Raw genomic sequence first — 27,002 nt, forward strand, 5'->3', positions numbered from 1 at the left:
TCTGCTCAAACCAATTAAAGTTGGACTACTTTCTTACTTCTATTCTTTTCATGACCGACCATTATCATAATGTATAAACAAGTTTAACGGATTAAGCAAAATGCCAAGGTTGGTTGAGGTGGACTTGCGGGATGTGGTAATTTACCAAAATGGAAATTCTGAGTTGGAATAAGATTTAAGCAAAAAAAAAAAGGAAGCAAATAATGAGATCGAGCTTAAAATGTTCGAAGGGTATCATTCTTGGCAGATGCAAAATTTTCCTTGTAGGTTTCATATGGGTTCTTGGTAAAACGAAAGCTTCTCAAATCAGTCGACAACCTCCTTTATAGCTTATTATCCCCCTCTCGTCATTTTCTGAGAAAAAAGAAAGAAATGTGGCAACCTCCTGCTCAAGTGAATTATATATATCACGACATCCTCTCATGAACCTTTGAATTTAGCCTGTACTCTCTCATTTATCAGCACAAATTGACTTCAAGTCTGGCTTGGAAAGACACCAGCATAAAGAACGTAACACTAGTATATATTATCCTCTGATCGAATGCTCATAGTCCTTTATCTTTTTTTTTTTTTCTCTTTTTTGAATATTGTACGACTTGTCCATGACATGTGATACAAGTTTGCAATTACAAGCACCGTGGTAGAGTAGAACCGGAAGTTTTCTGCTTGCAACAGCAAGCTCATCTATGAGCAAACACGAGATCAACCCTGTAACTCATTGCTTCATTCCATCGGAAGTTAAAGGAAATGGTACTAGTGATTAATGCTGCAACAAGGATGACTTGTGAATTGACTTCATTCATCGTTTTTTTTTTTTTTTTTTTGAATCTCGACAGTATGAATGATGTAAATTGTAATAGTAATGAATGCTGCAGCTTTCTTTTGATGTAGTAATGAGTAATAATGATGTTGGGTTGTTCTTCTTCAAAAAAAACAGACATGTTTCTGAAACTTCATTATTGAATATCCCTTACTGGTGATTATAGTATTGCCATAATTTTAGGGCATCCCAGAATCCAATGTAACAGAGAATTAATAAATCAAATTCAATCCGCAGTGGTGACCTGACAAGATATGTGAGCTGGTTCGTTCACGCACTGTCTGTCCTACTGGGTGCCCCAAATTAATCTACTGTTACCGATCGATAATACATACAACAGTATAGCATGCGTCTTCCAGCAAAAGTACGCATCGGACAATGCAATAATATATATATACATACACTTCAACAAACTTATCTACCTCTCTTCAATGTTTTCGAAATATGCTCTCGACCAAGAAGAGAGGAGGGGGGGGGGGGTATGGAAAACGTATGTATCATGATCATACTTATAGCGTAAGTAACTAGCTCCAACGTAGGTTTGACGTACGTTTTTTCCTACTACAAAGTAATCTGTCTAAGCACGTTAATAAGTCTGTCTGTATTGAAGATTGTTTTTTTGTAAAAAAAAAAAAAAATTTATCAATATAATAATATTGTAATATTTTTTTATGGTGTATTATATGTGAGATAAAAAAAAAAAGAAGAAGAATTATTAACAATATAAATAAATGATTGAGAAACATGTTAGTGCAGTGAACGTAACACACAAATTGCAAGAATGAATTGATGATTATCCGAGTAAGTAGTGAGTGTCTCAGTCCAGCTATAAGAAATAGGAGAATGATGATGGTGGTGATAATCACAACATGGTTACTTTGCAACTTTAATTCAGTACTATTAGTGTGTTTGTGGACGGCGGCCGGAGCAATGCGTAATAGGGTTCTATAGATGCTTCTAGTACTCCTCGAACTTGCCGATCGACAATATGAAGAAGCTTAAGAATGTAGTAGTAGTAAGAGATAATTGTGTAATTAATTAATTTGAGGAGATGGATGCATATTGCATAATGGGGTGGTAATTTCCTCCAAACTTTGCAAACATCACCAAATACGCTGCATGCTCCGGTTGTTGATTCCACGACCACTCGCGCGCGATTCTCCTACCCAACTCACCTGGGGCTGGGACTCCACCCTATTTCATTTTTGAACCACTCTACACACTGCCGGACCAGAGTTTGGGATTTAGAGGGCAAGATTTATGTACATGTATATAATTAAAGGGGTATTCTTATATTTTTGTAATATATATATATATATATATATTAGCGAATGAAGTAGTAGTAGTAGTAGTATAATTAATGTTCACAAGGGTATAAATGAAAACTTTTAGAATTTCAAAGGATTAAAAATGAATTTAAAAATCTTATATATAAAGTGTGTGTGTGTGTGTGTATGAAACAGCTACAAATATTTAAGGGGGACATGGTAGAAGAATTTCTGAAATCTTGCGTTAAATGGGCTCAAAATCATCCTAGGATTGAAATTAAACGAATTCCATTAAATGGGTGTTGATTTAGATAGTCAAGGAGGCTTCGGTTTATTAGTTAAAGTTCAAAATTTGAAACTTAGGGTCTGGATTATCATTTTTCTTTCTCCTCGCTTCTTAAATTCGTGCTAGAAAAAATATATTTTTTTTAAAAAAAGCTTTCAATTAGATGATTATCTTTGTCCTATGTGGCATATTGAAGTGAAGAGAATTAGTAGGTCATTTCTTTAATTGGTTGCCCAATTTTGACATTCAAATCTTCCTTTTTTTTTCCAACTAACTAATTAAAAGTAATAAATATCTCTTGTAAAAACTTTTATCCCTTCATTTATGTTACTTTTTTTTAATAATAATAGTATAAAGTAACTTAACATGGTGGGTATATATGGCATAATTACATATTGATACACATAATAATTGTTATATAATGACAGACAACAAATATCCACTGCATTTATTAATTTTTAAAACTATTCTATAAGAAAATTTCTCTAATAATTAATTTTAAAATATTAGTATTTAGTCATGCATGGAAATTTATCATTTTAAAATTATTAATTTTTCTTTAATAATTTAGTAGAATTAATGTTTCGAACATCTTTAAAACATATGTTTCATGAACTATCTATCTATTTGATACTACTAGCATACAGCATACTATTAGAGATATATATATATATATATATATATATATTCTGTAAAGTTAATATAGTGTGCTAATTAATACTACCTTACGGCACACGTAGAGCTCTAATTAATGGCAGACGTTTTTTTTTTGTATTTTTAAGTACTAGCTAGTAGTAGTTACTAAGCAATAATTAAGAGATTAAAAGCAAACAACTTATCAAGCATGTGTTATGTTATATATTTGATCTTCCCACCCACGCAACGTTAATTAAACCCATGAAATGAAATCTGTCTGTCGTTTGAAATTTCATCATGGGTTCAATTACACATATATATCATCATTTCTGATCATCGTTCTTAGCCAAGGCTTCTATTCTATGCCAACAAAGGAACTGGAAGGATGATGCTGCTGCTCGTCCGTCATCATCTGAAAACAACTGGATATGTGATTGTGATACCCCGGCCACTAACATGCATATATATACTAAGGCTGTCTCACAAAAGCATCCAAGGAGCCTTCCGCTTAATAACAATATTCAATAACGAGATCAACCACAGGGAAGGGCAAAATTTGACAGAAAATATTTGTATATTTTGGAAGTTTGAATCACTGTTTTACTTCATAAAAACAACATGGAATAACAGCAGAATACAGATGGCAAAATCATGTATAAATAATCCAACCAGCTTGTGAAAATATATTTGCATGTGGAAAAAGCCAAATACAGTTAATGTGCTGCAACACTTGAGTCATGGTTATGGTGGACCCGTTCCCCATGAAAATGTTCCATCATACAAATGTTCCTGAATGTTATGTCACCATTAAAAAGCTAAAATCATATTGGTTTTCATCTTTGTGCAGGATGCAGGGGTGAAGAATTAGCTTACCATGGGTAAGTATATGCATGCCAATCCTCGTAGCCATGAACTCCATATAATTTCCGTTTTGGGTGCCAAAAAAGCCACCCACTATCATTCCAAAGTCGAGTACCACTGGATTATACTCCTTAAAGAAAAACATGACCAGAAAATCTATTAAAATGTAACTGATGCAGTGTAAAACAGTGTTGCAATGTTAGAGAAAATTTACACATCTCTAAAACTAATGACAAGAGTAAACAAATTCATCAAGAGGGACAATTTGGAGACGTACAAACCTTATCAACCACAATATGAGCTGCCGATATTCCCAAGGCAATTCAATTCCTTTACCGTGATATGAACCATGAAAGTCTCAGCCAGCTTGGGTCTTTTATCCATAGCACGATAGAGAATTCATTATTGAGCAATATTCTGCAGGCATGCACACCGATTAGACATGAATGGGGTGTCTGCAAACTGTGGTTAATCACACAAGTCGAAAACAATGGGCAAGAAATATAAACACAGGGCTGATTCTGAGCGTATTCAAAATGGTATGTCCTGACGGATTTTACGAAAAAAAGTTATCAGTAAAATGAAGAACAGAGGGAACACGACATCATTAGTACTCGAATAGCATGCAGGGCATGGGACCGAGTCCAAGTAACTGATTCCTTGACTTCCTTTCCTTGATTGCTCGAAGTTAATCTACCATAGCTCGATGCTTCTTCAATTATCTTCGGCTGAAATTTATCGTCGCGGGCGTGGAGAGGCAAAACTGGCGGGGTGGGGAGACAGCTCAGAATAATGGGAACTGTGGTGTTCTATCCTCTGTGTTGGTGAGAGAGAGGATGGGAACTACTGATTGTACTACACATTAGGGGTGCACTACTGAAATTGCACCAAAGTATGAATAACATAAAAACTTGTGTTTGTAGAATGAGTATATTTCTTGAATTCATTTCATGATAATTGATTTACACTTTACTAGTAGTAGAAATTTTGAAATCTAATCTAATCAAATAAAAAGTGTGTAGATCCATTTTTGTTTGCTTATTGCATGCCCAAAAACCATGATTGGTATTTACTTACAAAATTTTTAAGTTAAAATTAAAAAAAAAAAAAACTTAACTAATAACATGATACTCCTAATTTTTGATGCATCATGTTATGTGTGTAATATTACCCATAACCATGATTGGTACTTACTAACAATTTAAAGTTAAATTAAAAATACTTCAACAATAACATAATACTACTCCTAATTTATAATGTGCTCATGTATGTGTGCTCAGTCTTTTACATACATATGTAATTACATGTTGATGTGAATGATATTTCAGTCAAAAAAAAAAAAAAGAATACCATATTGGCAGTGGATAAGATAATTAGGAAAAGGGAAATTGCACAAATCGCCCCTCACATATTAACGATGTGAAAATTTAGTCTCTCAGAACGAAAATGAGCATTTTTAGCCTATTACAATAAAAAAAAAAGGATCAATTTTGGTCCCTGTTAGCTTTTCTGTGTGAATTCTTGACGGACCCGGTCACGGGAACATCACGTGACCAATTTTTGAGAGACAAAAAGGGCAAGTCACTCAGATCTTGACCAAAATGTAGAGGACCAGTTCTTGACCAACCTGAAATTTGTGGTCTTGCATGTCCCGCATTACGATTGAATCTTGGATACTTGACCCTCTTCCTCGACTGCATTTTCTCTTCTTCTAAATCGCAAGCACTGTCAAAATTTTCTGATTCAGTAGCATCTTCATCAAATTCAGCTCCCACCATTTCAGGTTGACTGCTTGTCCCCTTAGTGGATCCACTGTTCCTCACAACTTTATCCCACTCGGCTTTTCTTTGTCTGACTTGTTGCATTATGTACTCCTTATCACTAAATTGATAATCACTATCAATAAATCCATCATCTTCCTAGTGATACTGGTCCTCTACATTTTGGTCAAGATCTGAGTGATTTGCCCTTTTTGTCCCTCAAAAGTTGGTCACGTGATGTTTCCGTGACTGGGTCTGTCAAGAATTTACATGGAAAAGCTAACAGGGACCAAAATTGATCCTTTTTTTTTTTATTGTAATAGACTAAAAATGCTTGTTTTCGTTCTGAGAGACTAAATTTTCACATTGTTAATATGTGAGGTACAATGTGTGCAATTTTTCCTTAGGAAAAGATGACCTAATGTGTCGACACTGAAAGTTCCTTCTCCTTATATCATGGAAAGTGTATAGCATGTAAGATGGTAGATGATTTGTATGGGTGACTTTTTTGCTTGGGCCACCTTCCAATGTCTCTGGCAAAAAATGAAAGGACCAAAAAAGCCTCTATTTCGATTTCAAGATTACCTTATTTCACACTCAAGGACTCAATTAAAGCTTGTATTGAGATGAGATTAGGATTGCAAAGAAGTTGAGTCAAGTCGAGTTTTGACCTAGTTGAATCGAGTTAATTTTGATTCAATTTTACCAAATTCGAACGCAAACTTGAATTTGATGAGCTCTCAATGTAAAGTTTGAATTCAAATTTGATCTCAAATTTGAGTCAAGTCGAATTCGAGTTCGAACCTGCTCAAACTTAAAAGAAATAATTATTTTATTTTTTTTAAAAAAGAATAAAATAGTAATTTTTCTTTAATCAAATAATAAAATATTAGAAATATATATAATTTCACTATTAAAATAAAAAAAAATAATACATAGATACATATATATATGTATAGTTGAGTGGCTCATGAGCTAACAAGTTGAGTTTCTTTATGCTCAAACTTGAGCTTGATATTTGACCAAACTCGAATCCAAATTTGACTGAACCAACTCACGAGCACTTGTGAGGAGTTGATTCGTTTGCAATCCTAATTGGGATCAAATTTCTTTATTTGAATTTGAGATAAACTGAAGCTTAGTTCTATATAAAGCGATCGCTTAGTTCTATATAAAGCGATCGATTCCCTTCTTTTATAATTGTCTCAAATATCCCGATTTGGGAGAAAATAATAAAATGAAGCAATTTTTAGAGTGAAAAACCTGGGAAGCCTCTAAACCATCATTATTATCCACTTTTGGTCCTTGATTTATTTTTGTCTCCAACTAGCTCTTGAACAATTCAAAGTGTAGAGTTTAAGGGCTTTTGACCATTTTAAAAATAAATTCTACTCGAAACCAAGGGCATTTTTGTCCAAACTATGATCAAAATTATTGAGAGTACAAGTAAAAGTATTGAAAAGGGAAAACTCTTCATTTTTCTTGAATTCTTCATCAAATTTCTCTACAAAATTTTTAAATTCATTGATTTTTATACTCGAATGCCCAAAGTTTCATTAGATTTTTCATGTCCCTCTCAAGTATGAAATCAATAAATTTGGAAATTTTATGGAAAATTTTAATGAAGTGTTTAACCAAAATGAAGGATTTTCTTTTCTCAAAACTTCTACTCCTGCTCTCGATACTTTTGATTAATTTTGGACAAAAATGCCCTTCAATTCTGTTTGAATTTATGTTTAAAATGGCTAGAAGTCCTTAAATTATGCACTTTTAATTGTTCAAGGGCCAGTTGGAGACAAAAAAATTGATTAGGGGTCAAAAGTGGAGAACGATGATAGTTTACGGGTTCCTTAGGTTTTTTTACTCCAATTTTAAGGGTTCCTAGGTTTTTTTACTTCAATTTTGATCTTGTTATGTTTTAAAAGTAAATGACGAAAAAAATTCAATTAGTGAAACATGATAGACATTTTGAATGATTTTTTCTTAAATAAAGCTAAAATTGTATTATTTTTAATTGAACAATTTCTTTCACGTGGACATATAAAATTGCAAACATTCTTTTTATTTATTTATTTATTTTATTTCATTAACAAGCAAAATAGGAGCATCAGCCAAGGAGGAACGAACTGTACCCGGAATTCATAAGGATAAGTGTTAAGATTTATGGGACGAATTTCATGCAATGAACTCTAAAGGATAAACACAAACACTTAGGTGATCTCATTTTTTAGGTTTTCCTACTGGATGTTCATTACGCATTCCTTGACACACATAAATTCCATTTAATCTATTACATATACATGTATTAACAATCATTACCTTTCTTTATATTTATATACCTTTCTTAATTAATCCGACCTTTCAAAAAATTCTAATACTTGAAATATATCTTAATAAATGTCACTCATAACCCATTGCACAAATCCTTCATTTTGTCTACGTTTACTTTTTTTTCTTTTCTTTGGTGATTGTAGATTAAGTATGTGCTACTTTGAGTAGTGCTTTTGAATAAGAAAGGTAACATTTGGTTCTTTAAATGAGTTGGAATGGTCAAGCAACTATCAGCGTGTGTAAAGCTCAATTATGAGTAAAATAGTAGTAAACCCACCTAATGTATTAATTTCTCGTTAAAGGGTATCATTAAATTCTCATGAAATTATTTGTCTATAATAGAAAATTATTCTTTGCCATTTTTTCAAAAGAAAATAGAAAAAAAATCTTGTTGAAAATACACATTATATTTTATTAATCAATCGAGAATATCTAAACTACTAAAATGAGTTGGAGTTGGTTTCACATTAATTGGTCCTTACATAAATACACGATATTTTAGTATCGTAGCACATGATATATGTGTGTGTGTATATATACACCCATACATGTGTATGTGTATTTATATGTATATATTCACAATTCACAATTTAAATCTACACCTTTATGACCAAGTTGACCAAAAAGCCCATAGCATTTTTGCAGCTTGGTAGAAACTTTTTCACTAAAAAATTAATCTTTTTTTTGGGGAAAATAGATGGTACTAATTTGGATTTAAAATTTACAACATTATGAATGGTATTAAAATTTCTGATATTTTTTTTATTCACTTTGATGGCATTTTTCCCTCTTATGTGGTAGAGAGAATGTTTTTATCTATTTTTATCATGTAAGAGGAGATGAGAGACTTTTTAATTATATTAAGAAAATATTTTTATTATTTTGATATGTTGCATTTTAAAGTTGATTGAAATATAAATTTAGAAGACAACGAAAATATGTTTAAAAAGTTAATATCAAATTTTAATTAATTGAAATATAATTTTTAGACCGAGAGGACCACCCTATGTACATACATACATACATACATATACATATACATATATATATATATATATTCTTTTTGGTTAAGAAAATGAAGATACTACGCAATAATTGTATGAAGGACAGCGCACATGGGCAATAATCCGCTACTTCCCACCGGCTAAACCCGGGTTAATCCGATCCAATTGGCAACCCTAACCTGAATCCCCATGCAAGAAAATCAGACCCCTTTCTTGGGCGGTACGAGAAGAAATCACGAAATCTCACGCCCTTTCTCTCTCCCCAAAAAATAAAGCAGGTTTTCAAAACTCTCCCCCTTTCCGCTTTCTACTTTCTCCTTCCGCCTTACGAGTCAAAAGACTCAAAACTCGCGCAACGCTAGGGTTTCAGTACTCCCCTCTCTCGATCTCTTCCGCACACAGTAGAACACGGTAGCTAACGCACAGTTGATTTGATTGGTCTCAATTCTCAGCCGACGACAGTCCATCTATGGCTGAGGAACCAGTAAACGACGCCGTTGCTTCTCCGTCTCCGGCCAGTCAATCCAATAGTAGTGTTGTGCTGTTGGGGAGCTCGGTCATTCCGATCGTCAACAAGCTCCAGGACATATTCGCGCAGCTCTCCAGTCAGTCTACAATTGAACTGCCGCAAGTGGCGGTCGTCGGCAGCCAGAGCAGTGGAAAATCCAGTGTTCTGGAGGCACTAGTCGGAAGAGATTTCTTGCCCAGAGGTTCGGATATTTGTACTCGACGACCTCTCGTTCTTCAGCTCGTGCAGACTAGACGAAAGCCTGATGGCACCGATGAAGAGTGGGGAGAGTTTTTGCATCTTCCTGGAAAGAGATTCTACAACTTCAATGAAATTAGGAAGGAGATTGAGGTGAATTGCTAGGGTCTAACTCTGCATTTATGTGCCTATTTTTGCATTTGTTATTTTAAGTCTTTAAAAAATTGTGAAAGCATTTGTATTCCGCAATTGTTTTTCATTATCCTAAATTTGAATCGTTACAATTTCATGAATTAAAAGCTTTAAATATGTAGGTGTGTTGCAGATTTAGGTGCATGAGTGAAAGTATCTGTACAAAGGTTAATGATTGTGGTGATTGTATCATTTTTCTATTTGGTTATTTGGATTTTGTGGAATGTAACGCTTTTGTTTCATGTTCTCGAGCTGTTATTGGTTCAGCGAGTCATATATAATTCATGTACCGCAACACTTGCTACTTTGTAGGCTACTGTGCTAGGCCTCCTATGCAAAATTTTTGTTAATTGTTGCACTAGAAAAGATACATTTTCATGTTAATACCATTTTATGTCCTTCTACGTAAAATATTACTTATATACTGAGGTGAGACAACTGCTACCCTTACAATTTTTTGGCTGCAACTTTGTCTGTCCGCATATGATGTCCTTACTATCCATTACTAATACCTCCTTACTGATCTGATTGTTTTTATTTGACCTTAAGAAGTAAGCAGGAATTATGGGAATTTGAGACCCATTACATGGAATTTTTTTCTGAATAAGGCTGGGTGGTATACAATTGAGCCATTAAAATGATGTTCCCTATTATATGTACTCTCATGACAATGCACTAGTCAATTTGTTTTGGCACATGAATTGCCATACCATGTTGTGGTTTCTCACTACAGTTCCCTGTGATGCTTCAGTTGTAACCATGCTAATTCTGATCAAATGAAGATTGGAACCATTTATGATAATATCTGAGGGACAATTGCAGAAATTTGTATAATTAACTACTCATTATAAGTAAAAATAATGGTACCGTCTAGCAGGTTTAGCATCAGTTTGCTGTCCAGGTATAAAACTTATGCATTCAGTAAAGGTTTCTTGTTTGGACATCACATTTGTGAAAACAATAGTATTTTTGTTATGTGATGAACTGCTCATTAAAAAAAAAAAAAGAAAATGTGCTTTTAGATCAAAGGTCATCTTTTGTGTTTCATAAAACTGAAATTCAATCTGTTCTTTAGGCGGAGACAGTGAGAGAAGCAGGATTAAATAAAGGTGTTTCAGACAAGCAGATTCGTCTAAAGATTTTTTCACCAAACGTTCTTGATATTACCCTTGTGGATTTGCCGGGTATTACAAAGGTCCCTGTGGGTGATCAGCCTTCTGATATTGAAGCACGTATCAGAACAATGATAATGTCTTATATCAAACGTCCTACCTGCCTAATACTAGCTGTTACACCAGCGAATGCTGACTTGGCAAATTCAGATGCTCTTCAAATTGCTGGAGCTGCTGATCCTGATGGTAGGTTCTGGTGTCTTTATTTCTCTTGTTGAAAGCAGTTAAATGTGTGAAAGCTGCTAGTTTATTTGAAATTTGTCAATTCTCGAGTTTAACACAAGTTTCTATTGGCAGGGCTGCGAACAATTGGTGTGATAACCAAGGTAAGCCCCATTTTTTCTCCTTAGATAAAATACATAATGATATACATCTGGGTTTTAAGGTTTCCTATATTAAGTTGAATATTCTGTTTATGAATTCTTTGTACCTGTCTGCTGCTTCAGTTGGATATTATGGACAGGGGTACTGATGCCCGCAACTTTTTGCTTGGAAAAATAATTCCGCTTAAACTTGGCTATCTTGGAGTTGTGAACCGTAGTCAAGAGGTATCATTCTTTTCTTGTCAATCATGAAATGTAGTTCAACTAAACAGATATGCCTGTGGTGTTTTCTATAGTCTGGGTTTTATATGCCTGTAGTGTTTTTTTAAAGCACTTCTTTATTTCAGCATCTGGAAAGATAATGGAACTACCATCTAGTGTACATAAATTTTGACTTGCATAGAGATGCTGTAAGATAAGTATGGGTTAGTGAGGCCTTATTATTTTTTTTTGAAGAAAGTCCTTTTGTGATCCGCTTACTTGGCCCTTTAACAGGACATAATGATGAATCGGAGTATTAAGGATGCACTTATCGCTGAGGAGAAATTTTTCCGTAGTCGCCCAGTATGACTTCTGACTTTTTTTTTACTTTTTAGTTCATATGTTGCTCTGGTTTACCCTACTTCATTTTCCTTGCTGTTTTAATGTAGGTGTACAGTGACCTTGCCGATCGCTGTGGCGTACCTCAGTTGGCAAAGAAGTTGAACCAGGTATTTATGGATTTCTGACTCACAACATTCTCATGCAACTCTTTTTGCTATAGAGTATTATATTAAACGCTGAGTCATTTTTATTGCTTAGGTATATTGCCCTTGACGTGTCAATTTGATAATGTCATGCATTTTTTCTAGGAGATGCGTACTTAGAAGTGGAGTAACAAGAAACTATACTTGCCATGCTCTTCTCTGTTCATAAATTCCAGTTTTGTCTTATCATTTAGAAATGATATCCTCTTAATTTGTTATCTCCATGATGTTTTTTACGGTATTCTGCTGTTCTGTAAATCAATCATGATGGAGCTGGCTTGTCTTTTTGCAGCTTTTGATACAACATATCAAGGCTGTTCTTCCAGGATTGAAGGCACGCATCAATTCTAGTCTGGTTAGTGTTGCAAAAGAACACGCTAGCTATGGAGAAGTAACTGAATCAAAGGTATAGTCTGTAATGCAATTTTATATGAAAGTGTTGTCTGTTTGCAGATCATTTTGAGTCCGATTAGAACTTTCTTCTTCATATAATTTGAATTGGAAAGCTGTAGCTATACGATGTTCTTTTGGTTGATTAACCTGTCATCAACTGAATGTGGTCTGATCTTTTAGGGTTTTCCGTGCGAGTTTATATTTGTTGACTGTTATAATACGCTTCCTAACAGTGTAACTAATTCTTTGTTGTACTCTCTAACCATAGGCCGGTCAGGGGGCACTACTGCTTAATATTCTTTCGAAGTACTGTGAAGGTAATGCTGCCATGCATTTTGTTTCTTTGTGAGTGTTGTGTGTCTGAGAAGTGTTCGATGTAAAATATGAAAAGTGTTTAACAGTGAGTTTGTTTGGATAAGAGCTTATTTGGATGATTTATTTGAGATAATTACTGTAGCACTTTTTTGTGATGTGATGTATGTGAGATAAAAAAGTAATTGGAATTTGTGAAGCAAATTATTTTATTTCAAATCTTCTCAATCCAAACACACGCAGTATTTTGCTTTAGCTGCCAGCTCCTTTTGGTGGGGGGACCACTACTGGGATGTCATAGGTCATTGATGACATTACCTTTTCTTTCTTAAACAGCTTATTCTTCAATGATAGAGGGAAAGAATGAAGAAATGTCTACTTCTGAGCTCTCTGGAGGAGCAAGAATCCATTACATCTTCCAGAACATATATGTGAAGAGTTTGGAGGTATATAATGTTGATATGGATTTATGCTGTCAGTTGTAAATTTTTGAAGCTCTGCAATATTTGGTCTCTTTATTTTTCGTTGATCTTTTCATGGTCAACCTTTGAAATTTTTCCATAGGATATGAGTTTGCACATAATTAGGAACTAGCATGTTTGTACTAAATGTTATGACCGTCTCTTTGTTTTCCTGAAAAAGCAAAATTGACCATTATTGGGTTAGTGAGAGAGAAAAAAGAGGAAACAAAAAAGGAAGCAAGAACAAAACACACTTCAATTGAGTGTAAAAGCATTTTGTTGTTATAATGCTTACTTGTTTGGTTTTAGTTCCCCTACTCATTTGCAAGTAAAAGCCATGGGTGTGCTTTATCAGATACACTTTTTTTTACAATTCTTTTTCCAAGTCTTTTTTTAAGAGAAAATGTTGGAGCATCCACTGATTTGTCTGCCATATTGGCTGGTAAATTATTTGTTCGTTTGCTTCGTCCAAATCATAGTATATATATCCAGTTTAAATTTCCAGTGCTGGCTTAGTTAAATTGCTGCTAACAAACTTGACCGAGATTGTTACATCTCACAGGAAGTGGATCCTTGTGAAGATTTGACTGATGATGACATTCGAACTGCCATTCAAAATGCAACTGGTCCTAAGTCTGCATTATTTGTACCAGAAGTGGGTCTTTTATCAAATTATCGCCTATTCATTGCTATCTGAAATGTATGAGTTAATGCAAAAATTTCTTACTTAATTGACAGTTTGTTTGTTGTATCTTTGTTTCTTGGGGAACTGCATCCTTTAGGTGCCATTTGAAGTTCTAGTTCGTAGACAGATAGCTCGTTTATTGGACCCTAGTCTTCAGTGTGCTAGATTCATTTATGATGAGCTGATAAAGGTGCGCTGCTTATATTTTCTGGACATGAGAAGTCTTAACCATATCTGGAGACTAATTCTGGTTATTTTCTCTCTTCAGATGAGCCACCGCTGCATAATCCATGAATTGCAACGCTTTCCTGTTCTTAGAAAGCGTATGGATGAGGTCACAGGGAACTTTTTACGGGAAGGCCTTGAACCCTCTGAAACAATGATTGGTCACATCATTGAGATGGAGGTATGGTATTTGGATGTTTTCCTCGTTTCTTGGCCTGAAGTATGTTTCCTGTATGCCATTTCCTTTCACCTATACTTGTAGAATAGGCCTGTGACATTGAAAAAAACTCACAATAGCCTTTTTCCTCTTTTTGGATTTTGTACAGATGGATTAATTATTTTACTTTCCCAGGAAATATGCAGCTTGTTTTGTTTATTCGTTTGTTTTTAAGAGGGTTACTTGACAAGAAGTGATTCTTGAAGGATCATTAAAAAGACCGGAAGCGTGCATTATGGTTAGAAGTTTTTAAAGTGAGAAAAAAAATTTTAAATTGAGAAGCTGTTCTCAAATGCATCTCAGAATTTGATTTTTTAGCTTAATTAAGCTAGAAGCAAAATATAACAACTGATCCCATCTTTTAGTGTAAGAAAAACTTTTAGTTTAGGTGATTGTAAGCAATACATCATGGCTCTTGTTGAATATAAAATAGTTCAGCATGTTATATACTTAGTGAACCCACAACAAATGAAAATCAATTCATGAATTTGGTTTCTCGGTAGCTTCTTTATTTTCCTTTTATTTGTTGCATATAGAGTCGGAACTTATAGCTTATACGAATGAAAGTCCTTTTTTTCCCCTTGCATTTATCCTCACTAGCCCTATTTTACTATGATGTGAATGCCTTTGGTTAGTCCTCAGGTTCTGCTGTTAGTGTTTTTCTTATTTTGTATTTCCAACTTTAACCTTTTTTGGGTTCTTGCCTGCGCGCCTTTTGTTTTTTTGGGGGGGGGGGTGCGGTGCTACTGGTTGTGTGGTTTGGTGGTGTGTTCTGCACTCTAGCAGTATAATCAGATTCTTTGATAGGAGATGTCAGATGTTTTATCTAATGATGAACAATGGTGAAATAGTAGTGTTGAGGGGTATAGTATTAAAATTGCCAAATCCAAGCATTTTAGGAATGTTGAGGCGTGTAGGATTAAAATTATAAGTGAAGCAAAGACCTGTGTGCTGATTATGACATTGGGATGACTTACCTGAAAATGATGCGTATGATAAGGAGATCTGTTTTTGGCACATCTTCTACAATGAAAACTCTTCTTCTAAATAAGAAGACTTTGCCCAAGCAAGAAAATACGTTTGATTCAAAATTGTTGTTATGGATATTGCGCAAGTCTGGATCTTTAATTTAGATGTCCACCAGGGTCCTCTTTGCACAGGTTGTAATTGTCCTTGTTCAAGAATGATATAATCCTGGCATAATAACTAATAAGTTCTGCAGATGGATTACATAAATACATCCCATCCAAATTTTATTGGTGGTAGTAAAGCTGTGGAAACAGCATTGCAACAGATAAAGTCCTCTAGGATATCTGCCCCTAATCCAAGACAGAAGGTAAATTTTGTTTATTTTATTTTACATTTTGCCTTTCCACTCCTTAGTTTCACAATCAAGCTTAGCTGTTATATTTGCTGTTTCTGATTTACATAACATCAACAGGATGTTGTAGATTCAGAGAAAGCACCAACATCAGAAAGAAGTCTAAAATCACGTGCTATTCTTGCTAGGCCGGTGAATGGATTTGTACCCGAACAGGTAGGCCTTTTATCCGTCTATGTTAATCCCAGTGGATTCTGTGGGGCCATGCTCTTGGTTTTGACTTTTTGTATATCTACCTGATAACTTTTCATCTTTTTGCATGGGATATAGAGTGTTCGCTCTGCTGCAGATGTCGAGAAAACTGGAAATTCTGGTATTGCCATCTCATTGGTGATATTATCCATATCATATTTACTATGGGAAAGCATTAAATGTTCAACAGTTCTGTGTGAATTGACCTATAAGATATGCTAATTACTCTTCTTATACGGTGATTTGAAAAATCCAAGTCAAGGCCAGGATACAAATCTTATGTCTTGTTTCCAGATGCATTTAAGGATGAGAATGAAAATTAATATAATTATTTGCATTCTGCTATATTGCAGGACCTACTACAACAGGTTCAAGCTGGGGAATATCCTCTATTTTTGGTGGATCTGACAATCGCTCATCTGCTAAAGAGAACGCCAACAAGCACTTTAATGAACCTGTTCAGAGCATGGACCATGCCTTTGACCATGCCTTTTCAATGATTCATCTAAGAGAGGTTTTTGCATGCACTCTTATTCCCAGTCTCTTGTGGATAGCTTACTAAGCTTTCTTTTGGTCTGGCGCATGATTTTGTTATAATTTTCTGAGAAATTTTCTTACAGCCACCAACAGTGCTAAGGCCATCTGAAACCCATTCAGATCAGGAGGCAATTGAGATTACAGTAACAAAGCTGTTGCTGAGGTCCTACTATGATATTGTTAGAAAGAATATTGAAGATTCTGTACCCAAAGCAATCATGCATTTTCTGGTAAACAATAATTCTTCTTGGGATTGCACCTCTTTTGGTTGTTTATTACTCTATATTTCTTTTGTCGCATCAGTTTCCCATTATCACTGCCTGTAGTATTTATAACCTAAGGTTTCATGGCTGGGAGAAACTTTTGAGTGTGGCATACATTTCCTGATAAATTGGCATTGATTTTGAATTGGCAGTTACTGCTGTCATACTCATTGATACCTTTCTTCTTCTGATCTTTCTGTTTGTTCGAACATACTTTTTTTTCTCTGATTTTAATATTGTGGATATTAACCTAGAATGTTAATCCACTATTTACATTGATACTTCTGTACATGCAGTGTTTAATTGTTGCTGACTACAAGCAAATAAGAATATTCTTATTGGTATTGCAATTTTTTCCTCATGGGGTTTTCACTGCTATTCTTCAGTATCAGAAATTTAAAATATTCAATTTTGTAGCTGTTTTTTCTTGGTTATGGCGTGACTTTGTGATTATGTGGGTGGTTGGCTTCGTAACATATTATGCTCTTGGAGAACCAATTCCATGCAATTTGTTCCAAGTATATGTTTTATGCAACTTTTGGGCCACCAGCACCCTGAGATATCTTCTGATGCTGTGAGACAGGTTATTTTATGAGGTCTCAAGCAAACACCACGACCTTCCCCCACCCCCACCCCCACCCCCGGGGCAGGAATAAATAAGTGAAGCACAAAATGAATGTCATCATACACTTCTAATTTATAAAGTCACTCTTTCTCCCTCCATAGTTGTCTGTCGGTTCGTATGTCTGTGTGCGTGCCAATATGGGAATCCCTGCACTGAGGTCTCCTTTTGTTTTGGCAGTTCATGTTATTGCTTTGTCATCAATTGAACTGTAAGATATCACTGGTAACTTGGTAAATTAAAACAAAGAATGTTCTAGTTTTTTGACAACGAATGACGAATTGTCATTTATCAGTATGAATTTTTGATGAAGAATGACGAACTATCATTTATTAGTTTGGAAGAATGGTATCAAGTAAATGTCAGCTTATGACTGGGAAGACCTTGGATTCTCAATTGTGGAACTGTTGCTGCTATGTTAAATAGTTCTGTTTGCTTGCAGCTGAGGTCTTCTGTCCCAAAAACAGTAGAAACAGTTCTGGTTTTACTTTTCTTCAAGTTTGCTGTTTAAAAAGGATGAAGTACAACTGATTAATGTAAGTTTTTTGCAATAAATGATTGACCCAGGTAAACCACACCAAACGAGAGCTGCACAATGTGTTCATCAAAAAGCTTTACAGGTAATATATATGTAGCTAATCTTGTCATAATGGTGTTTTAATGTCAACTTTTTTTTTGAAAGCGTCATACACTAGGTACCTCTGGTCTTCTGGTGGACTCTGACCTTCAAGTTCTGTGTCTGCTTAATTATTCATCAGTTATATTGACTGGGATAATGGTAACTTGTATCAGAGACAATTTATTCGAAGAGATGTTGCAGGAACCGGATGAGATAGCCTTGAAGAGGAAACGTGCTCGAGAGACACTTCGTGTTCTTCAACAAGCTTTCCGAGTGAGTGCTTGGATCCTTGTGATTGTCTGTAGCTAAATGAACATTTCAAGTTTGAGTCTATTCATTCTACAGTTTGGAGGTTTATTGCTATGTTTCAATTTCATGCATGAATGCTGTTAGCATGTCAATTTTGTCGATCAGGCTAAGTATAGACTCTTTGGGTTTTGTGGTTGTCGTCTTGTGATCTTTTCGGGCAAAGGCCTTCTACCAGAACAATATCCTGTCTCTATGGATTGCTAAAGCTCCAAAGTTCATGCCCTTCCCATTCTCATCTATAGTTTGTTCTGATTGGATCTTGTTATCGTTTGTTTTCCTTTTCCCTTTTACTCCTTCCTTTTTTTTTATAACAAATTTTCTAATTTTTGGTTGCGAGTGGAGTTTTTTGTGTTGCTAGGTGATTAAGCTAACCAATTGCAGATGGTAAACCTCCTTGAAAAAATTTGAATGGAACTTGTGCAATTGAAGGCAATGTTTTGTTATCCTTTTTATCTAGGTTTTGGATGAGTTGCCTCTTGAAGCTGATACAGTAGAGAGGGGCTACAGCTTAAGTACAGACACAACTGGTCTCCCAAAGATCCATGGGCTGCCATCATCATCCTTCTACACCACCAGCAGTGGTTCAACTGATTCCTACACTGCTCCAAAAAATCTCAAATCCCGCAAGTCATCTCATTCTGGAGAGCTCCATTCTCCATTTTATGGCAATGCTGACTCTAATGGAGGGGGGCGAAATTATCTTTATCCTGCAGTTGATGTATAGGCTGATTGCTGACATGGTGGATGGAAAGACATTTGATCACTGTCCAGCAGATTGGAGGACATCTAGGATCATGGCTTTCGGATCTGGTGGAGAGCTAGTATTCTTTTATGAAGAAAAAGTTGATAGTAAGGTTGACCATTATTTTGCCTACCCATCTATTTTTTCATTTCCTTCCCATATATAGTTTGTTTTAAGTGGTTATCACAAGCTCCAGCATAAAAGGTCTTAAATAAAGGAGCCATTGCTTCCATCTTTGCTAGCAGTGGTGACCTTTTCGTTGCTGACAATATGCCTAAATTTATGGAAGTGTATTTAGTTTCTTTACCGAGGTTATGCAATTTTGTTGGTCCTGCTCTCGTGTTCTTCACGATCATGACTGAGCAAGTTCTCGGATGTGATTTCAACCATGTTTTGGAGGTTTGTGTACAGCATATAAAGTTTTGCTTTTTCTACTGGGAGAACAAATGTATCTCTAACTCGATATTAATTCATATTTTGACACGGTAGTATTCCTCCTGTTCATGTATGGCATACTGTTAAAGCCTTTCATATCGAGAATTTCTTGATGTAATTGTTTCTTCTTGAGGTGGTACAAGTATGAATCCGGTAAACCTTTATCAGAAAAGAGTGCTTGGTTGAATGCCCTAAAATGTTTGAAAGACAAATACTTGGCCTAAATGAGCTTTAAGATCTTGCACCGGGGCAGTACAACCATGTCCTTGGCATCTGTTTTAAATTTGCTCAAGAGTAATTGAATGAAACGTGGACAAGCCCAATATAGGCATCCAGGGGAGACCCCTGGAATTTTGTGCCCCCTGTGTTCTATTGTTAATGTTGTGTTTTCACTTTATTGATGTTTTAAAATAAGAGTTATCATTTCAAATTGGATACATGTTTTTTATTCCTGTTGTTTGAAACAGTAACTTTTTAAAATTTTAATGTGCATTTAACTAGAAAATAGTTTAAAGTCAAAGTATACATGTGTAAATTCATTGATATCACATCATCTAAACATAATGATTGCTGTATCTCCATTAAAAGTTGGATCCCCACGACTTTACTATGTCTCTATTAGCATGGAGAGAGTATTTTAGTAGTATCATGTTTGCCTATATTGCGGGAATAAATAAATTTTAAACCATATGCCGGGGCCTGCCTATGTTAGTAGTCAAGAAAAGAGGGGAAAGTGCCATCCGTATTATATTTTTCTAGTCATCCATTCAAACCGCAAAATTTCACAGAACGTCCAATTCTGAATTATGTGGAATAGGAAGGCCAACAGTGCACTCTTAGACTGGCTAAACTGGAAGCTCTTTCCATCTCCTAGTTCATTTTTTAAGGCCTAGCCATGCTAGAAGTTTCATCGATGAAAATGTGGCGTACATGTTTCGCGATCTCTAAATTGTTCTCTGGTAAAGCAGATATAGGTGAGTGAAGTAAATGCCAAACAACACTGTCCCTTGCCCTGCCCAAGCTTTCCCCATCTCTCCTTTTTGCTCCCTCTGTGTTCTGTGGTAGCATGTCAGATTGATTGTCATGAAGGCAGGAAACTAGAATCCCTAAAACATAACAAACTCTAACGCAATTAAACCAACCACTTGGCTGGGTGACAGCAGCAATCTTCATGTCGTATACAAGCAGCGTAAATAGGCATTCCTCAGCGAGAAAGGAAGAAAGAATCTTGGTCACTCAGACAATCATCAATTATATTCTATAAAATGTTCAGCAACTCCTCCGATACATGCATACGCTTTTAGTATTATGGACAGAAGCGTCTGTACAAGTTAGAGGCCAGCTCATTCCTCCCTATAGATCAAGAAAAAGCCACCGCTCATGTATCCAATTAGTCATTCACCATCTTTGATCAAAACTGTACATGATTAGCTAAACTAATTCACCACCTTTGGACGGCACATGCTCCGCTACCCATCTACTCAAGATCTGCGTTGCTAGAAAGCCAAACCTGCTCATCAAAATTCGAAGGAATCTCGAATTCCGTCCCCGAAGCATTAGCAAGTTCATCTAAAGTCTCCTGCTAATACAACGTCACCAAACATATAACTGTGTAAACTTTGTGAACATATTAATAGCAGTGAATTCACATATCAGGTTAAAAGAACAATTTCCAAATTTAAGGGAAAACAACAGCACAAAATTAAGTTTAGAATTGGAGATGTCAAACTACAGAACTAGGCCAAGAAAAAGCATTCCTGTAAATTTGAAGGAAATCTATATAAAGATAGTTATCAGAAATAAAGGGAACTTCCAACAGTTCAGCACAGCCAAATTTTTTCCCCCCCTCTTTTTTTTTTTTTGCTTTCAAAAAACGAAAATGAAATTAACTTTACAATTCAACTATCACAACTGGTTTCTTCATGCAAAGAGACGAGGGAAAAAATAGTTAGGGAATTAATATTTGCATGCTAGTAATAAGTCCAGAATTGCAAGCCTTTAACAAAGTTCATCTAAGCTAATAGTTGCAAGAAAAAAAGAGCCAATAGTCTCTGCTAGCCAAATGTTAGAATAAGTATGGAAGCATCATGGCCCCCTGAGTTAGTCAATAGATGAACTACTAGTATCAAGTCAGGAAGCTTGTCACCATGGACGTATATAGTCTCTCTTCCACTAAAACACAGAGCATCTAATTTTGGAACTGTACATAATGTATATCAATCAAAACCAAAGCTACCCTTGATGAGGTGTTCCAAGGAGCAACAACATGATCCACTGAAAACCCCAACCTCACCCACTCTCCTCAAACCCACAAATGGTAAAATGGAGCATATATACCTGGATATAAGTGGAAAACTCTATAATATTTATACAACAATGAAAAATGAACAAATGAATTTTCAAGAGTCACAAGTGTTATCAAAAACCTTAAAGATCTTGAAAATTAGGAAATTTTTACCTGTTCATCCAGGTTAATTGATGAATTTCCTAATCCAACAGGAGAATCACCACTAAGTCCTTGAGCAGTTTCCAGCAAATCCTGAAAATGACAGGTAAATTAGATACATCCAGAAATTGAATGCAATTGGAACCATCAAGGAAAAGTAAAGTTTGATTTGCAGGAAAAACTTACTAAAACAAATTGCAGTAAGTTCACAAAAAGTGCAAGCAAAACCAACTACCAAATATCGTCATAAGTGATTCATAATAAAACTCATTCATACTGTAGTTGGAGTTAACCAAGATATGATATGTAGAACTGTGCAACACAGAGTTGCTTCATAATTGCTTAAGGAAAGCCACTTAAATTATAGCAAGCAGCAACAAGAGAGTAATTTCAACTCAAGTTATCTAACCTAATAAAAGTCCTTTTTTCCTAATGAAATTTAGTAGTACTAGCAGATTTCAAATGTAAAAGTGCTTTTTTGATGTACACATTTGCAACTCTCAAATATGTTCTCAAGTAAGATACAAACTACTATCCTAGCTTTTATCTTCTTCTGTTTTTCTTTTCTCCTCCTTTTTATCCCACAATGCTATGCAGCCTATACCACTTAAGAGGGAAAAGCTAAGTTATGGTGTCATGATGAGTCAAAGAAATGAAAATCTTGAGAAGTAGAGCACTTATAGTTCATTTAGTAGAAGAGTAGAATTCTTGAGAACCTTGCACTGGTGAGAGGGAGTTTCTTAAAAGAGTTTCATTGCAAAAGAATCTACAGCTACCTGCGCATTTGGTCCAAGTGAAGGGCAACCAGACTCCACAAACATGGGTTTTGCATCTTCTGAACTTCCCTGTACAAGTCAAAAAAAAAAAAAAGAAAATTCAGTACCAACTGACGGTGTATGTCCAGTTGCCACTTATTTCAGAGCAATTTCAGCCAAATTAATCAAAAAAAGAAAAAAAGTACCCACAATAAGGCATCAAGGGTGAAAGATTAACTATATTACCAGATACATAAAAGTGATATCTAGTACATAAGTATATTTCAGAATCTATCTCTTATTCAGGAGATCACTAATCCAAATCCCATCATCAACAAAAATTCCTAAGGAGATATTCAAATGTCATCTATTGTCTCAAAGTGAAAATTCCCTATCATTCTGAATATCTGATGCAAAAGCAAAACAACCAAATTTTAAAGAATTGATTCAACTCAAGTTACCCACAGATAAAATACCTCTTCATCCTGGTTATGATATGAATTTTCAGGTTCCATGCTAGAAGCCTTCATCTCTGGAGTTTCCTGGTGATTGCATGAACACCATGAGGTCCATAAAGCAGAAACATGTTTGTATATGATCATAATGGAGTATAACACCATGGCTAAAGGTCAACATCTTATTACTGTTTATATATAATGAGAGAGAAACTATTTACCGGATCGCTTTGGTCGAAGTATGCACTTCGTCCTCCCTTAGTAAGATCCCGCAAAGTTCCCTTGACAAGAGACAGAAATTGTCAGTCAAAGGCGAACTCCAACCAGAATAATATCAGGCAACACAAACAGCACTATAACATTAATCAGAAATTCAAATACCCATAGTCTTACAAGTCACAAACACATTGTAGTAGACAATGAGGTATTCTGGCACAAAGCTGTCATTATTATAATCCATGAAGGCTACCAAAGCACGATGCATTAAAGAATGCAACAGCCCAATGATCTTCCACACTAAAAGTCATAAATAAAAAATGCCAACTGATTTCCAAAGCAGTTCACAACTATATGAAGGAGAAATTTAAGACTAACACAAAATTACTTTGCAATTCATTTTACATAGGCCATATGTTCACTGACCAAAAGCAAAATAATTCTACCAATTTAGCCCTTCTAGTCCCATAACCAGCCTAGCTCATAAAATGTTTTCATTGATTAAAACAAAATGTAGATGAAGGCTAATCCGCCCAGAACAACAAATGATTAATTAAAAACAGAAAAGATAAATTACACAACACGTCAGACAAGCTTCTACCTTGTTAGCCCACATTAATCCACAAGCATTGCAGAGAGTTCTTGGACCTCCTGGCCCCCGTCGCATTGCTGGAGTTGATTTTTCACTAACCCCACAATGTTGACACCTGCGTGAACTAGTGAATACATGGATAGTTAAACAACCACATGTAGAACAGAAAGGATGCGTTTACACGAGTAAATGATAGCTTAATAGAATAACTCAAAAATGAGAAAAAGCTCCAACATAACTCGTTCACTTCTGTTCCAAAAAACAATGCAAATATGAATTGTATCAAACAAGCAAAAGAAAAAACCTCTGGAAGTACCAATTATCGGAGAAGATTTTAGAGCACTTACACATGTTCTTGATGAGGAGTGACTTCGCCTGACTCCCAATTTTCAGCAGCTTTTCCTGCATCTTTTAAAGAGGCAAATTGTCCATTTTTCCGATGCATCCTAATCCAAAATAGAACCAGAAAGAGAATCTCTCTCAATTTTATACCACACACAACACAACAAGCAGTTTGCAATATCACAAGTGTCAGAAATAAATATAAAGCATCTACTGAGCAGAATATTGTATAGAGAGTCATGGACGATGATCTAAACCATTGAATTGCATGCCGTCCTCTACAATCATGTTCTTGTGTTCTATTATCTTTACTCAATCTTATTAGAACTACAGTCACCACTCACCAGCCATCCTAGACCTGCTTTAAGCTCAGGGTCATGATCATTCAAAATTGTAACCCAGAAAAACCAAATCCCATAATTTAGAATCAAGTCTCATAGCATACGAAAGTTAAGGAACACTGCAACAACTAGCAAAAGAATATGATCTTTGAACCGCACCTCTGTGCAACTTCTTTTCTGCAAGTGTACCGAATCTTCTTCTCAAAGCATCTCTCTTTCCTCTTCTCACGAAATCTAACCAATGACGCAATTCGTCTAGACACATTTGGTTGACTGGAACCATCATCTGTAGTCTAGAGCATTATTCAAACGGTAGCATCAAACTTTGCAGATGAACAGAACTAGAAAAAAAGAAGTATTTGCAAAAAGTACCTTACAATTTTGTTGCAACAGAAATTCAGAACTACGTATACTACGTGGTACATCACGCCCTCCCAATAGCAAAAGTACCGCCTGCACCTATATAGAGTAATTCCAACGATATAAACATCCCTTGCTTCTTTATGCAATTAAACGGAAAAAAAAAATTATTTCCTTACCAAATACCGGAACAACAAAAGTATTGTAATCATTTCTCACCAAAAAAATAGAAAAATTACACCACAACACATGTTCAAATAACAATTAAAAGAAGAAACACAGAAAATTAAACCAAATAAATGGAAGCAACACAGGAGGAAAAATGCTAAAAATCTCATTTGCCAATTATAATTGAACCTTTTCGGGAGGAACAGCAGGGAAAACATAGACTTCGCCTTCGAAAGAGATGGTGAGCTCACTAGTCCGTGATGCCATGGGAGCTCCGCCGGGGCTAGTTAGTATAGTCGCTATTGGCATGGAGTTGACAGCTCGCATCTCCCGAGCGCCGCTATTGATCCGTTCGTCAACGGCGCCGATGTCGTCGGCGTCAAAGCCGCCGGCGGAGCCGTCTTCGTCAACTTGAAATGGCACGTTCACGTATCGATCCTTGTACGGCCGTTTATGACGTCGTCTTCCGTTCATCGTCGACGCCATTTCTCCACCATCACATGCAACGATCCAAAAACCCTAACCCCCGAGCCCAGCTCAGCAGCTCGGGCGAGTAAGTCCACTGCAGATTACCACCAGATAATCCGAATTGCTCTACTCCAACTGTGATTAATAAACTTGATTAGGAAGGAGAAAATAGCGTTGATTTCATAATTACTTTCACGTTTTTGCCTGAAAAGGGGTAGACTTGGAGTTGTTTGGAAGGGAGGGGGGGAGAAATAATTTAATGAGTATGCATTTTCAATTTCATTTAATGGTAGGGTCCCAGACCCAAATGGGGAGATAAATCACGTGACAGGTGAGAGAGGAGTCACGTGATTGGCCGGGCACATCATCCAGGTAGTATGATTAATGGCTGATCAGCCGGTCAAATTAAAGATTTTCTTTTTACGACAATGATAATATTTTTATAACATAAATCTATCCTAATCTATAAGGATAGCAAGGCTAAATGGGCTGTGCAGTAGGATTAACGGTTGATCAGTGGATCAAATTAGATATTTTATTTTCCGACAATTATAGGAGAGTAAGGGAGTAACAAGTTATTAAAATCTATCCTAATCTAGAAGAAGTAGAAGGCTAAAAGGGCTGTGTAGTAGGATTAATGGCTGATCAGCAGATCAAATTAAATATTTTATTTTCCGGCAATTATAAGAGAATCTAAAGAAATCATATATATATATATATATAATAAAGTCGTATTTTCATTCTTATCCTTTCATGTTTTTTCTTTCCTACGTGACTTAACGAGACGGCAAGTACTTTCCTACGTGACTTGCCCTTTTTTTGTTTAGATATATATCAATTCTTATTTCCTATAAGAATTCTTAATAATATATAATTCTTATTTTCTACCCAAAAAAGGAACTAGAAAGTAATGCGATATAAATAAAAGAGATATAAATATTTCTATTAGATATATCTCCAAATTCATGCCAATAATTTGTGTACTGCATAAGGAACCGAAGTAAATAAGAATTGTTATCACTATAAAAAGTTGAAAAGTAATTAATTTCAAAAGAAACCATTAATAACAGAAGTCAATATATGATGTTGCAAATAGGATCCTTAATAAATTTTATTATTAAGTGCGTTATCAAGGCATAGTGCATAGCACGAAATTTATGGAAAAGAAAAAGTTAATTGAATCTAATTAACTATATGTATTTGACCCGCACAGTCAAAAATAAATTCCCATTTGAGCACGGATTTGTAAATTCCTATAAACCTGTTCGATATTAATCAAAACATGCAGGTTATACTCATTGCTAAGTTATATGATTCACAATACATCTCTGCTCAGATGGTGTGGAGTATTTAGTTTGTGG

The 27,002-nt window shown here is 35.4% G+C and overlaps 2 protein-coding genes and 1 non-coding gene across 11 annotated transcripts; 2 read left to right on the forward strand and 1 right to left on the reverse strand.

Moving 5' to 3' along the window:
* Nucleotides 1-9,181: 9,181 nt before the first annotated feature.
* On the forward strand, nucleotides 9,182-19,571 carry LOC113726579 (dynamin-related protein 3B). Of its 2 annotated transcripts, none has more exons than XM_027250369.2 (20): nucleotides 9,182-9,825; nucleotides 10,940-11,222; nucleotides 11,334-11,362; nucleotides 11,483-11,584; nucleotides 11,855-11,923; nucleotides 12,010-12,069; nucleotides 12,398-12,511; nucleotides 12,767-12,815; nucleotides 13,147-13,256; nucleotides 13,834-13,926; nucleotides 14,054-14,146; nucleotides 14,225-14,362; nucleotides 15,621-15,734; nucleotides 15,840-15,935; nucleotides 16,050-16,092; nucleotides 16,325-16,485; nucleotides 16,592-16,738; nucleotides 17,961-18,013; nucleotides 18,186-18,285; nucleotides 18,779-19,571. In XM_027250369.2, exons 1-20 carry the CDS (start codon nucleotides 9,436-9,438, stop codon nucleotides 19,043-19,045), a joined length of 2,511 nt encoding a protein of 836 aa, XP_027106170.1. In that variant the 5' UTR covers nucleotides 9,182-9,435; the 3' UTR covers nucleotides 19,046-19,571. The 2 variants fall into 2 exon arrangements, with proteins under 2 accessions (XP_027106170.1, XP_027106171.1); XM_027250370.2 differs by having other exon boundaries at nucleotides 16,340-16,485.
* On the forward strand, nucleotides 10,597-10,679 carry LOC113728318 (small nucleolar RNA snoR53Y). Its single transcript, XR_003458046.1, has one exon. It is a non-coding gene; the product is annotated as a small nucleolar RNA snoR53Y (small nucleolar RNA).
* Nucleotides 19,572-20,726: 1,155 nt separating the features above from the next.
* On the reverse strand, nucleotides 20,727-25,920 carry LOC113726580 (GATA transcription factor 28). Of its 8 annotated transcripts, XM_072074966.1 has the most exons (11): nucleotides 25,363-25,919; nucleotides 25,018-25,104; nucleotides 24,805-24,938; nucleotides 24,310-24,408; nucleotides 23,972-24,086; nucleotides 23,376-23,435; nucleotides 23,176-23,241; nucleotides 22,721-22,789; nucleotides 21,957-22,037; nucleotides 20,947-21,080; nucleotides 20,727-20,851 (listed from the first exon to the last, which is right to left on the reverse strand). In XM_072074966.1, the coding sequence occupies exons 1-10, from the start codon at nucleotides 25,657-25,659 to the stop codon at nucleotides 20,976-20,978; spliced, it is 1,113 nt and encodes a 370-aa protein (XP_071931067.1). In that variant the 5' UTR covers nucleotides 25,660-25,919; the 3' UTR covers nucleotides 20,727-20,851; nucleotides 20,947-20,975. The 8 variants fall into 8 exon arrangements, with proteins under 8 accessions (XP_071931067.1, XP_027106177.1, XP_027106176.1 ...); XM_027250376.2 differs by having other exon boundaries at nucleotides 20,727-21,080; nucleotides 24,805-24,931; nucleotides 25,023-25,104; nucleotides 25,363-25,920; XM_027250375.2 differs by having other exon boundaries at nucleotides 20,727-21,080; nucleotides 23,972-24,077; nucleotides 25,363-25,920.
* Between the last annotated feature and the right edge of the window lie 1,082 nt (nucleotides 25,921-27,002).

Source organism: Coffea arabica, chromosome 2c (genome assembly GCF_036785885.1).
Source record: "Coffea arabica cultivar ET-39 chromosome 2c, Coffea Arabica ET-39 HiFi, whole genome shotgun sequence".
Lineage (NCBI taxonomy): Eukaryota > Viridiplantae > Streptophyta > Magnoliopsida > Gentianales > Rubiaceae > Coffea > Coffea arabica.

Excerpts from the sequence above, each read along its gene's own strand:
- LOC113726579 (XM_027250369.2), top strand. The coding sequence starts at position 9,436 with ATGGCTGAGGAACCAGTAAACGACGCCGTTGCTTCTCCGTCTCCGGCC. Across the intron at positions 13,927-14,053 it reads CTGCATTATTTGTACCAGAA|GTGCCATTTGAAGTTCTAGT; the intron begins GTGGGTCTTTTA and ends TGCATCCTTTAG. Across the intron at positions 15,936-16,049 it reads ATGGATTTGTACCCGAACAG|AGTGTTCGCTCTGCTGCAGA; the intron begins GTAGGCCTTTTA and ends CATGGGATATAG.
- LOC113726580 (XM_072074966.1), bottom strand. The coding sequence starts at position 25,659 with ATGGCGTCGACGATGAACGGAAGACGACGTCATAAACGGCCGTACAAG. Across the intron at positions 25,105-25,362 it reads CTGCTGTTCCTCCCGAAAAG|GTGCAGGCGGTACTTTTGCT; the intron begins GTTCAATTATAA and ends TACTCTATATAG. Across the intron at positions 24,409-24,804 it reads AGAAAAGAAGTTGCACAGAG|GATGCATCGGAAAAATGGAC; the intron begins GTGCGGTTCAAA and ends ATTTTGGATTAG.